At 38.3% G+C, this 13,171-nt stretch overlaps 1 protein-coding gene across 1 annotated transcript; it reads left to right on the top strand.

Annotated features, from left to right (window-relative positions):
• Positions 1-4,242: 4,242 nt before the first annotated feature.
• LOC139122524 (cholinesterase-like) lies at positions 4,243-12,322 on the top strand. The gene is made up of 9 exons (XM_070687986.1): positions 4,243-4,674; positions 6,402-6,546; positions 6,937-7,122; positions 7,335-7,528; positions 7,974-8,112; positions 8,285-8,457; positions 9,209-9,338; positions 10,087-10,267; positions 10,979-12,322. Exons 1-9 carry the CDS (start codon positions 4,312-4,314, stop codon positions 11,280-11,282), a joined length of 1,815 nt encoding a protein of 604 aa, XP_070544087.1. The 5' UTR covers positions 4,243-4,311; the 3' UTR covers positions 11,283-12,322.
• The last annotated feature ends 849 nt before the right edge of the window (positions 12,323-13,171 follow it).

Below are 13,171 nucleotides of genomic sequence, written 5' to 3'. Positions count from 1 at the left end.
TAGAGATAGGTTCTGTGATTTCTACTTCGGGGGTTTCATGTATAGACGTCCCATGGTCTATACCAAAATCTCCCTTTAGCGCACACCATAAAATTAATGAGACTGTTTTACACTGACTGAAATATCCATGCATCGTTAATATGTATGCATTCTTTTGCAATAATTGGTAATATTCAAGAAGTGGTACGGTCACAAATTAATATCATAGACACCAAAAGCAAAATATGGACGCTTTGAATTTAGGTATTTGCCAACTAAAACAGTTTAAATTAAAAATAAAACCTGACAAGTTCCTTTAAATATAAACCTTGGTAAGTTCTTTTAAATAATTTTCACGTTCTAATACTTCTTACTTTTTATGTCGGATGACATGTATCAAGTTCAGGCGTTGGAATTAGCTGACGCAGATTTTCAAAATGTGGCGAGAGTAAGCGAGTGGAGTCCGATGGACAACATTCGCCGTTGGCAAACCCAATTCCTTTACACTCAATGCACATCATCCAGTAAAACCTCAAATTAAACAGAAGCTACAATTATGTTATAGTTAGACAGTTTGTGAGTGTGTACGGGGCTATAATTTGCAAACAAGGAGCCTCAGGACCTAAAAGTGGATTTCTCACTCTTTGGAATAAAATACCCAATATATTTCAACTTTGCTTATATTTGTCTTTTCTTCATCAGAAACAAATTTCGTTGATAATGAAGCCGATTTATTACGTATTCAAACCTACTCATCATATAATTGACTCTGTTTCTGTCGATCATTGCTTCTGTTCTAGGACCATTGGTTTGATAGCAAAAATCTGCAAAGGACGACTCAAAAATGTATGATTATTCACGATGTTCAGAGTACATAATGAAAGAAAGATTTTTTTTTAAAATGAAAATATATATGCTATATTATAGTAAAGTTTCTGATTTTATGCATAGATACAACATAAGTTTAATGCATATACAAGTTTGTTAGTAATTTTAAACAGAAAACAGAATATGTTTGTTGTTGAGCTGTGCTTTCAGGAAAAATATCAAAAAATTCTGCATTTTTTGTTAAACGTTAGATTAATAGTATTTGAAGCAACGGAATTTCGAAGACACAATGTAATGTCGGGGTCACATGAGCGGTTCTCTCTGTGGCCTCTCCGCTAGGCGACTGATGCCGTATGTTGTGGGTTCGAACCCGATTGAAAACAAGCCGTATCTCGTATGATTTCAGCTGCTCGTGTTTTCATACGAGAAGATTGTACACAGCTTAAAGGCACTGATATAAACCCTTACTTCAAAATTTTCCCAGAAATGTTTAGTCTTTGTTGAAAACATTTCTTACATGATAAAAATAACGGAAAGAGATTACCAAAGTTGGCGAAGAGGACGGCAAAGAAGTCGGATGTAGAGCACCACAAGCGGTCAAAGTAAGGTGATTAAACGTCAGACTTGCAGATTTCGGAGTAGTCTCGCCTGCAAGACCTCTAACCTACGTCTATACTTGATTTGAGCCGCGACCTACGACCGCAACCAACAAGGTCAGAGAATACCTTTTTGACCACAAAAGGAAAACAATGACTAAAAAGTGCAAATATTCAAAGCAATTCTAAAAGCAATCAGACAAGCGGTTTCAGAGAAGATTATTTTTTGACCAAAAATAACAAAAAATGCCCCAAAATACAAATATGAAAAGCTCACAACAATTTGAAAAAAAATCTGAGAGAAGTAAACCCTAAGATAATGCATAACAAGTTTCAAAGCAATTTCAAAGAAGAAGATGTTTTGACAAAAAAAAAGAATAATTGCCCCAAATATCATAAAATTTCACCATAATTTGAGCATATCTGACTGACGTCACCTGTAAGAACATGCAGACCAAATGTAAAATAAATCCGACGAGCGGTTTCAGAAAAGATTATTTTTTTGACCAAAATGGGAACAATTACCCAAAAATTACGTATATAAAATTTCACTACAATTTAAAGACACCCAATTAAGGTCGCCTTTAGAAATCGGCATATCAAGTTTCAAAGCAATCGGACATGCAATTACAGAGACGAATGTTTTAACCAAAATTGGAAAAATTGTCCCAGAAAATACAAATATGAAAATTTCACAATAATTTGAACATACTTAACAAAGGTTACCGTAGGATCATGCATTCCAAGTTTGAAAGCGATTGGACAAGCGATTTTTAGATAAGTTTTTTGACCAAAAATTAGAAAATTGCCCAAAATATACAACAATAAAGATTTCACAGCAATTTGAACAAGTCTAACTAAAGTCACCCGAAGAAACGTGCATACAAAGTTGAAACCAAATCTGGCCCATGATTATAAATTTCAGCAATTTGTAGGATTTTGCGTTTTTAGCTCCTTTCACATTTTTAACATAAACATGTTCATTTGAACAAATTCATATCTCCATCGCTATGTGCACCTGCACAAAAACACATACACACACATACACACACACATACATACACATACATACATACATACTTACATACATACATACATACATACATACATACATACATACATACATACATACATACATACATACATACATACATACAGACAAACAGACGGACAAATAGAAAGACAGACAGACATACATACATACATACATACATACAGACAAACAGACGGACAAATAGAAAGACAGATAGGCATATTGACGCCATCGACTTACCATCTATAAGCTCTCTTTGGTATATATACATTTACCAAATGCGAGCTAATGAAACTGCAATCACACCCATCCATTTTTGTGAAACTAAACTTGAAGCCAAGCTGCACAAAACAAGATGATGCGATATTTTGTAAACATTGGGGAATTATTTGAATTAAATAAGTGAAGGCTTTCCTCATACGCTGCCTCAAAAAGCGTAATGAACTCAAAGTACAGGTGCCGCCAACTGGTAAATTTTATCAATTTCGCAATATCATGCATGTTTTGAAGGTTGTTATACCGATTTTACTTACTTTTCAGGTGCCGCCAACTAAGCTGTTCGTGCAAAAAGGTGTTCGTGCGAAGTTTTTCAGCGGGCGGGCAAATTTCAAAACTAATCAGCGGGCGGGGAGAAAAAATCTATATTTACTGTGGGCGGGGAAGAAATTTCACTATTTTCAGTGGGCGGGGAGAAAATTTTTGACAGTGGGCACCGGAAGATACGTAGAGGGAGGGGAAAGCGGCGTGGTTGATAGAACTTGAGGGGAGATTTAGCGCCTTACTTAGAGGGGAGTAATGTTCCAAGCTATACTGCCAGTTGCTCCCACGGTTTGCGTTGATCTGGGTTGCCTAGTAGGCATCTAGTTGACAATGGGACATTTCAGTAGTGGGGAGAGGGCAGAGGGGAGCGTGAAAAGTTGTGGGGAGTGGGGAGCGGGCAGACTATAGATACTGGAGGGCAGCGGGCATCAAAATTCAGTGGGAGGGCATATTTTCCGTGTATGCCAGTGGGAGGGCAGTTACGAACAGCTCTACTATTCCCTCCAAATTTTAGGTCAAGGTCAAAAATAAGCAAAATCGGTATATCGGCCTTCAAAACAAGTTTTGTGATGGGTTTGCGAAATTGGTGAAATTTACCAGTTGGCGGCACCTTACTTTTGAGCTTGACCTAAAATTTGGAGGGGAAAGCAGAGCTATTCGTAACTGCCCTCCAACTGGCATATACGGAAAATATGCCCTCCCACTGAATTTTGATGCCCACTGTCCTCCAGTATCTATGGTCTGCCCGCTCCCCAGAACAATTCAAGCTCCCCACTGCCCCCTCCCCACTACTGAAATTCCCTATTGGCCACTAGATGCCTAGGCAACGCAGATCAACGCAAAACCGTGCGAGCAGTATGCAGTTTACCTTTGAACATTGCTCCCCTCTAAGTTGGGCGCTTTCAAGTTCTCTTAACCACGACTTTCCCCTCTCTCTATGTATTTTCCGGTACCCACTATCAATAATTTTCTCCCCCCCAACCGAAAAAATGAAATTTCTTCCCCGCCCAGTGTAAATATCGATTTTTCTCCCGTCCGTTGATTAATTTTTAAATTTGCCCGCCCGCTGAAAAACTGCGCACGAACACCTTTTTGCACGAACAGCTTAGTTGGCGGCACCTGAAGGTACCTCGCCGACTTTGAAGTCTCGAGGAGAGGAGAAACGATGAGAAAGGAGAGCGAAACAAAGAATGAAGACCAGCTGTCCATGACATGTCACCTGATTTGATTTAATCAAACAAAATATTGACACATACCTTAGACAATCTTAGAAACTGCTACCCGAAATCCATTGCTGTGAAAGATGTGCCAGTAGATTTCTGCTTGTTGGAGAATATGGCCGTCCTCAATATCATCCGACTCGTTTTCATCTCAGGCATCGTCCTGGCTTTATCCATCTCTACCAAAGCCTACTCAGTTGACTATGTAAACTACACCTACGTCACAGCAGAAACCACTGATGGCACAATTCGTGGGATGCGAACACTACAAACAGATGGAAAATACATGGACGTGTACCTGGGCATTCCATTTGCCGCTCCACCCATTGGAGACCTCAGATTTGCACCTCCAGAAAGTCCAACGCCATGGTCCAACGTTCGGGACGCCTTTTCATTCAAATCGTCATGTCCCATGCCAGGGAGTCTCAACGGAGACGAGGATTGTCTGTACTTAAATATCTATACTCCTTTTGCAAGTGTAAGTACCTGGTTTATCAGCGTCGCAGCTGAGGTAAAGTCCTTTCGTAGCTTCAACAATTCCTTCAATGGGTGCAGTGACCTGGAGGTAAACTTCTGTAAAACAGTTCTGATCGTAAGGAATGATGCATTACAGTGACTTTAGTAGTGGAATTAATTTTGGATATACCTTGGACAAAAGCGTCTCATTCTTATACTTCTTGGAGACGTACGTAAGCAACAAGTTTAAGCTGATTACTTAATACAAGTGAGCATTTTTTCGCGAGGCAATTGCTATTGATCGATGTTCATAGGTGACGATGGAATGTGTGCCTGCAATGGAATACACTTCTTTTGTTTTTCACCAGATCTTTTTTGATATATTGTGACATAAATGTTTCAGAATCAAACCTAATTCTAATGCAGACGCTTGTAGCAAAAAATCGTATCAGAACAGTGTTTCATGTACAATCTGCACCTGGCGGAATATTAACTTCGTCCGATTTTTGTAATCTAAGATACGAAAAAGAAATACAAATTAGATCTGTGTAGCTGTCATTTTTCTGTAATTGGTTGCTTCGGGGTATTTTTTGTCGAACACTGGGAATTTGCCTGTGTTAAAGGCGGTTTTCCCATTCAAAATCCTAAAGTGTCTGGTTTCCCCATGTTGAATGACAATAATCCGCGGAGACAGACAGGCAGGGGCACGGTGCTTTCTTTTTCTCGGTTGTCGCGCTGTTCGCTGTGACAGTTTTGTTACTAAATATAGCTGCATCGCTTTACATCGGACGCTGCTGCTCGAAAAGTGTACACCTTTTTGTCAGTGTTGCACTAACTGATGCTGCAGTCAGCGTGGTCTAAGCCATTGTCTTCAAGTGTACACTTGTCACATTATCATTCGCCTATTATTATTTCATGGCTTTTCTAGAATGCGCAGTTTCAAATTTTTGTAATATTACGTTGCGGACAAATAGTTATGTGAGAACAATGGCGTCAGACAGCCCGGAGAGAGATCAGGATACATCCAGCGATACTTTTCTTAAGGCTATAACGATAGTTGCTATAGTATTCGTAAGACAACACCTCTTTTGTTTTGTAACAATTTGAAGAACCCATGGTTTTTGTAAATGATACGAAAAAAATCACTTCAGATAGCCACATTCCACACTTTAGGTTCCTTTCTGTAAAAGCAATATCGGGCTCTCTTGTCATTTGACCTGGAGGCTTGTCTAATGTCTCATGTTTCCGCAAGACCAAATTTGCTGCCGAAGTGTTTTTTTTACTCGGTAAGCCTCTGACATCAAAACTTGACGCAAAGTTTCGTAAGGTCGATGCTGGCTGATATGAGTGAGAACTCATATCAATAATATATATAACAGGCGATTTTGTTTGCTCACTCTTCATCGAAGATTAGGTAAAAGGGTTAAGCGATTGTTTCGGTCTAAAGGGCAATATCGATAACGGCTCCAGTATCAATGTTAGTGACCATGACGGAGATAATCCTTGTTAGTGGTATACGAGTTTTCAAATGATAATTACGGTGATGTTGACTTCACCGAGAATCGCTATGTATGTCCCGACAGTTAAAATTGAAGATTTTATAAGGGCATAAAATGCCTGATATATACACCGATTATAAGTCCTTCTGAAATATAATTGTTCTCTGTATGTATCTGTTACCTGTATATCGATATAATCACAAAATCGAGGTTATGTCGCCTCATGCGAGCCTGCCGCAATATTTTTCAGAACGACAAAGATACAGTTTTGCCAGTGATGTTATGGATACACGGCGGCTGCTTCGTCTACGGGACTTCTGAAGAGTACGACGGCAGCATTCTTGCTCAGAATGACGTCATAATTGTGGTGGCCAATTATCGTCTCGGTGCCCTTGGTAAGATCGAGTTCGTCGAAACTTTGTTACGAGTAAAAGAACAGTAAGAATGATCTCATTACAGAGGGATAATAAGATCGCACATTAGAAGTTTAATGTCCTTCTAGTTCGTACTCATACAAATATTACGATTTGCTGAAAAATGTCGCATGTATGGACCGTTGATGTCGGCAGTTAAATCAAATATATGCAAAACGGAAATAGTCTTGCTCAGTCTTTTTTCTGTATAATCGTTTGCATAAAAATATCACAATACATTCGAAATTTCGCAAGGGCCATTCAATTTGACAAATATGCTTACCCAAGGTATAAACTTTGCCATATCAATGTTACATAAATTAATCCATGTGAACGAAATTACCCTTTTCAATGAAATCCTTCTCATTACAGGTTTCCTGAGTACGGATGATCAAGTTGCTGCGGGTAATTGGGGTTTGCTTGACAACATCATGGCATTACAGTGGATACAGAAAAATATTGGAAACTTTGGCGGAGATCCAAATCGCGTGACTGCATTTGGACAAAGCGCCGGCGGAGTTAGCGCATCTCTTCTTTTGTTTTCACCATTAGCAGCAGGTAAGTTGCCTTAATGTGATTACTCGTATTGCTATTGCATTCTTACTTTTGGCAGTCAAGTTTATTGATGTTGATGCGATAACTGATGTATCCTTTAATGACAGCCATCAACCATTGAATGGATCCATAGATGAATTGAAATTCTTTTCATTCAATGTGTGTAGCTTCCCAAAAGTATGCTAAGAGAACCGTGCGTATTAACTTTTGTCTAGGTCTCCTTAACGGTGTCATTGCCATGAGCGGCTCAGCCACGGCGCCATGGGCCATTTTCCGACCACCTTACAAGGCCAGCGATGCCGCCAGGGAACTTGCTCAGAGTTTAAGCTGCCCAACGGATTCTTCTGAAGATATTATTCTTTGTCTTCGTACGAAAACATGGAATGAACTCGTTAACACTGGAGTAACGGTAAATGAGAATACACTGCACGTTTGTCAGTCACATCGATATCACCAATGTTTTGTCAGTAGATTAAAATAAAAGTAAAACAGTACGTGAAATATATCAACCATTTACAAACAAAACATTTCCAATGATGTACTGGTGAGCCAATCACTCAAGGCAACGATCAAAGATCACATAGTTCATGGCACACAGAAACCCTGTCACATCCTTTGACGTCATAATATAAATTGAACGTGAATTTACTAACATTTAAAATGCCTCCGCGACTCAATATTTGTCAAGCACCTCAACATCAGGTAAAATATAGTGGCGCACTAAACATGAGAAATATATCACGCATGTTGAAATGAACAATATGTGCCAACATGTAAGCGGCCACTTCAGCGGTTCATTTCGGATAGAATGAGATAACCAATGGCAGTTTCGTTATTCTTCACTCGCTGTGTAGTATCCCTATGATTATTGTGAATGGACTCCGAACGTCGATGGATACTTCATCCAAGATGACCCAATGCATTTATTGCAAAACGGAGATTTTTTGAAGGTGCCCTTTATAATCGGACAAACCAGAGATGAAAGTTACTACGGTTAGTAATTAGCATATACTTGTACAATGCAATCTTGATAATTTCATAATTTATGAGCTGGTTATGGCTAATTTCTGTAGAGTTAAATATAGTTAAAATGCAGAATAAGAGAGACACGGTACTGCCTTACTGTTAAGTGTATGGCTGCCTTTCTGAATATTTTATTTTGCAGGCTCAAGAAGAATGACAAGAACAACCTTCGAAAACTCATTGCAGAGCTTCCTCAGCGCTCCATTATACGAGGAGAGTGGCAACAAAGACGCCCTCTACGACGCTCTAATCTATGAGTACACAGAACCAACAGATCCTGATAACTCCGAAGAGATCCGAAATCAATATGTCCAGGTAAGGTGCACGATATATGAAACTGTGACATGCGATTCAGTCCAGTCGTGCTCCATATGTTTGACCATATTTGATTTTATGATACAGGATTTATCATCACCGATCAAAGTCTCGTTGCATGGTTGAACCACACAACTGTCAAGTACACTAATAACCAATCTTATAGTCACCCTAAGATGATAGTGTGATCATCGTCTATAGAAAAGAATTTTCCTTTCTTAAATCCTCGCCTTCATCGTTGTATACAACAATTGTAAGTATTTTTATTTTTTGATATGAGCTCACGAAAGCAATATAGATAAACGACGGACAAGTTTTCCCGCCACATCAAATTACCCCCGTATAAAATGTAAAACAATGTGTAATGAGCCTTGAGATCAAAGCACAATGAAGAGTTGACAATAGTTTCATTAATCCTATCTCTTTCAAACATTTCTTCTGCAAAACAATGATTAGATTGTATTACTGAGAAACGGTTATGTACTGACTGATATTAATGTAACCGTGATATGAAGAAAACGTTCAATCTCAATCAGTCTTCATAAGACTGCTCAATCGCTCAACAGTCAAACATTCTTCTTGTCATTGAAATGCGTTGATGTGAGAACATGTGAAGAAAGGAGAAAGTCAGTTTGATTTTTATCTTTGAAAGCAAATGATAATTTTGAATAGAAACTGACGAATTTATTACAGTGGGATACGTATCGTACTTCATCGAAGGATCATATATCTATTTTTTTTTAAAATTTAGCTGAACACAGATTACGGCCACACGGCACCGAACGACTATCATGGTACATGTCACTCACTCGAACAGAATGATACGTACAGATACGCCTTTCATTACCTATCTCAATTCAATGCGGAACCAGAATGGGTCGGTAAGTCTCAAGATCTGAACATCTATTCATAAGTTACATCATTGACAAAACGTCTACACTTAACTCCCTGACAGTCTTTCCTTACATATATGGGAACCTTGAGCCATAGTGAAAAAAACTTGTGGAATAGAAACTTGAACTGTCCCTATCTTAACGTTTGATTTGAATTGTGTTGATTGTACCTTACGACATTATGCTTCCCTGTGTCTATATCATGGCATTGTGTAATGACGCATGCTGGGACAAGATCACCTTCATACAGTATTTATGATATTACAAAAATCTCAACGTTTAAATGAAGATACAAGACTGTTACATGAAGGTTGAATCCTTGTACTGTGACTTGTAGCTGAGTGACGTATCTAGGTATCACGAGGACAACGAACAACACGATAGACATTAAGTCCATATATAAATCTATGAACTAAGTACCTTAAAATAGCTGTGGCCGACTCATTTGAACTGTGAAAGTAGTTTGAAGATTGACGACTGATTGAATGATAATGGCGACAATCACCTGTGGTTACATTAGGTCGATGTCTGATGACGTAGGCTGAGACAACATAATATCAGTGTTTATGATTGCACAAAAAATTACTAATTTTCAGATGAGCTGCGCAGATATAAGACTATTACTCGAAGTTTTAGCTCTTGCACAAGTGAAATAGTAGTTGAGTGAGGTGTCTGGGTATCGAGAGATCTCACCACTCACGAGATCTCATTGTGTATTCTCTTCACCCTGCGACAGGTGTCAGTCATAGTTACGACCTGTACTTCCTGTTTGGCACACCCTTCTTACACAGTAATCGTACATGTCCCTGGGGGTGCGATGGAGGCAACTGGTACAAAGACCAACCCGGGTGGTCAGAAAGAGACCGAGAAATTAGTGAATTTACGATGAAGTTATTTACGAATCTACCAAAGTATGGGTAAGCAGGTCTTAAGTCGTTAATGCAGGTAATAAGGTGTTAATGCAGAAAAAGGTAATGAAAGGCTAGCGGTCAATGATTTGTCACGTGTTTGTCATGAAATTCATCAAAACTTTACACGTAGGGATAATATAAGATTTTACAATGTGTAAGTTTAATCATACGTTGGTTCTTGTCTGCAATGTGTAACTCGCATGCTAATCTCCCAACGAAGCATTGACGTAATTTACCGCATCTTACCGAAAATGTGATAAATCAGCATATTTTGATACAGAAAAGAGAAGGATAGTACCTATTTGTTTCCGACTTCAAAGGATAATGCAAACTTTAAGGAATATGTCAAGATAGATATAATTTTAGAGAAAAACTACGGACCTGTATTTCTCAACATGAAAATATCTCCTTGTCTCCTAAGCAATAAATATTCATGCGCGGTCCGCCTTTTTTTTCATCATGCAAAGTCTCCTGTGGTAGTGGCGCCGATATATACCTTCTGAGCGATTCGGCAACTTGTTCTGCATGAGAATATAGGTAGTCAATTTAAAACAACATGGAATGCGCCAGCTATAGTATAATGCACAACACGTCCCACGTGATATCTTTGGAAAGAGCCTAAGATGATAAATGAGTTAGATGGTTATAATTCGACATATCAATGACATTATTTCACAATCGGTTTGTTTTCCTTTCTTTCTTGCTCCCTTCCTCAAGGAATCCTACACCACAAGACTTAAATGGCACAATCTGGGAACCCTTCAATGACGTCACAGATGCTTACCTCGAAATTAACGATGTCTTGACGGTCAAGTACGATTACAGAGCCAGAAGAACGCTTTTCTGGAATGACTACTTCGCGAAAATATTACAACGCGAACCGCCTCCATCGATTGTAATGACACCACCTCCTGCAAATTGCCCAGCTCCAAACTCGGCAATATCACAAGATGCACGCATTTTCAAAATCGTCGCCGTAATTACAGTTTCTCTTGTGCAGATGTGCTTGCACCAATATTAACAGGAAGGTAACTCTCCTCACTCAGAAATAAATCAAAATTGAATGATTTACGAAAGACGTGAGCTAATATATAAAATATCCCGTCGGTATGAGAGAATATGTTTGAGGACAACAAACCCCCCCCCCAAAAAAAAAACAAACCCCAAACGAATGTCGGTCAAAGCGCCGAATCTTCCCAACGTTTTGCCGCAAGAAACAGCTAAAATTAACATAAAAGTTTTAAATTGCGTAAGTAAAACATTTTTTGGCATTTTTCCTAAATACATTAATTTACTCATGTAATCATCTCCCATTTTCTCTGAATAAATGACTGATTTCTAGATTAACAGAAATAGGTCCTGTGATTTCTATTTCGGGGGTTTCATGTATAGACGTCCCATGGTCCATACCGATATTCTCCCTAAGTGTTAGCGCACACCATAAAATTAATGAGAGTGTTTTACACTGACTGAAATATCCATGCATCGTTAATATGTATGCATCCTTTTGCAATAATTGGTAATATTCAAGAAGTGGTACGGTCACAAACTAATGCCATCATAGACACCAAAAGCAAAATATGGTCGCTTCGAATTTTGGTATTTGCCAACTAAAACAATTGAAATGAAAAATAAAACCTGGCAAGTTCCTTCAAATGTAAATCTGGTAAGTTCTTTTAAATAATTTTCACGTTCTAAGACTTCTTACTTTTTATGTCGGATGACATGTATCAAGTTCAGGCGTTGGAATTAGCTGACGCAGATTGTCAAAATGTGGCGAGAGTAAGCGAGAGGAGTCCAACGGACAACATCCGTCGTTAGCAAACCCAATTCCTTTACACTGAACGCACATCATCCGGTACAACCTCAAACTAAACAGAAGCTACAATTATGTTATAGTTAGACAGTTTGTGAGTGTGTACGGGGCTATAATTTGCAAACAAGGAGCCTCAGGACCTAAAAGTGGATTTCTCACTCCTTGGAATAAAATACCCAATATATTTTAACTTTGCTTATATTTGTCTTTTCTTCATCAGAAACAGATTTCGTTGATAATGAAGCCGATTTATTACGTAATCATACTTTCTCACCATTCACAAGTAAATATAGATTTATAGTGATTATAAAAACACACTATTCATGTGTTTGTAAATGATATGTTCAATATAAGAGATAAAATTTTCAAGGTTTTATAATAGTTGACTCTGTTTCTGTCGATCATTGCTTCTGTTCTATGATTATCGGTTTGATAGCAAAAATCTGCAAAAGACGATAAAAATGTATGATTATTCACAATATTCAGAGTACATAATGAAAAGAAAGATCTTTTATAAATGAAAATATATATGCTATATTAAAGTAAAGTTTCTGATTTTATGCATAGATACAACATAAGTTTAATGCATATACAAGTATGTTAGTAATTTTAAACAGAAAACAGAACATTTTTGTTGTTGAGCTGTACTTTCAGAAAAAATATCGAAAAATAACTGCAACTTTCCTTAAAAGTATATATTAACCATATTTGAAGTAACGGAATTTCAAAGACACAATGTATGTCGGGGTCACATGAAATTTATCTCATATGATTTCAGCTGCTCGTGTTTTCATACGAGAAGATTGTCTCAACACAGCTTAAAGGCACTGATATTAACCCTTACTTCAAACTTTTCCCAGAAGTGTTTTGTCTTTGTTGAAAACATTTCTTACATGATAAAAATAACGGAAATAGATTACCAAAGTTGGCGAAGAGGACGGCAAAGAGGTCGGATGTAGAGCGCCATAAGCGGTCAAAGTAAGGTGATTAAACGTCAGACTTGCAGGTTTCGGAGTAGTCTCGCCTGTAAGACCTCTAACCTACGTCTACACTACCGCAACCAACAAGTTCAGAGAATACCTTTCTGACCACAA

The sequence above is a fragment of the Ptychodera flava genome, chromosome 22, assembly GCF_041260155.1.
Source record: "Ptychodera flava strain L36383 chromosome 22, AS_Pfla_20210202, whole genome shotgun sequence".
NCBI lineage: Eukaryota > Metazoa > Hemichordata > Enteropneusta > Ptychoderidae > Ptychodera > Ptychodera flava.
The sequence above is the reverse complement of the archived record's forward strand: the minus strand, read 5'-3'. Positions and strand labels throughout refer to the sequence as shown.

What these genes read in the sequence shown, in the direction of transcription:
- LOC139122524 (XM_070687986.1), top strand. Translation starts at nt 4,312, where the DNA reads ATGGCCGTCCTCAATATCATCCGACTCGTTTTCATCTCAGGCATCGTC. An exon ending in TCTATACTCCTTTTGCAAGT is followed by an intron (nt 4,675 to 6,401) that starts GTAAGTACCTGG and finishes AATATTTTTCAG; the next exon opens with AACGACAAAGATACAGTTTT. An exon ending in TCCGAAATCAATATGTCCAG is followed by an intron (nt 8,458 to 9,208) that starts GTAAGGTGCACG and finishes TTTAAAATTTAG; the next exon opens with CTGAACACAGATTACGGCCA.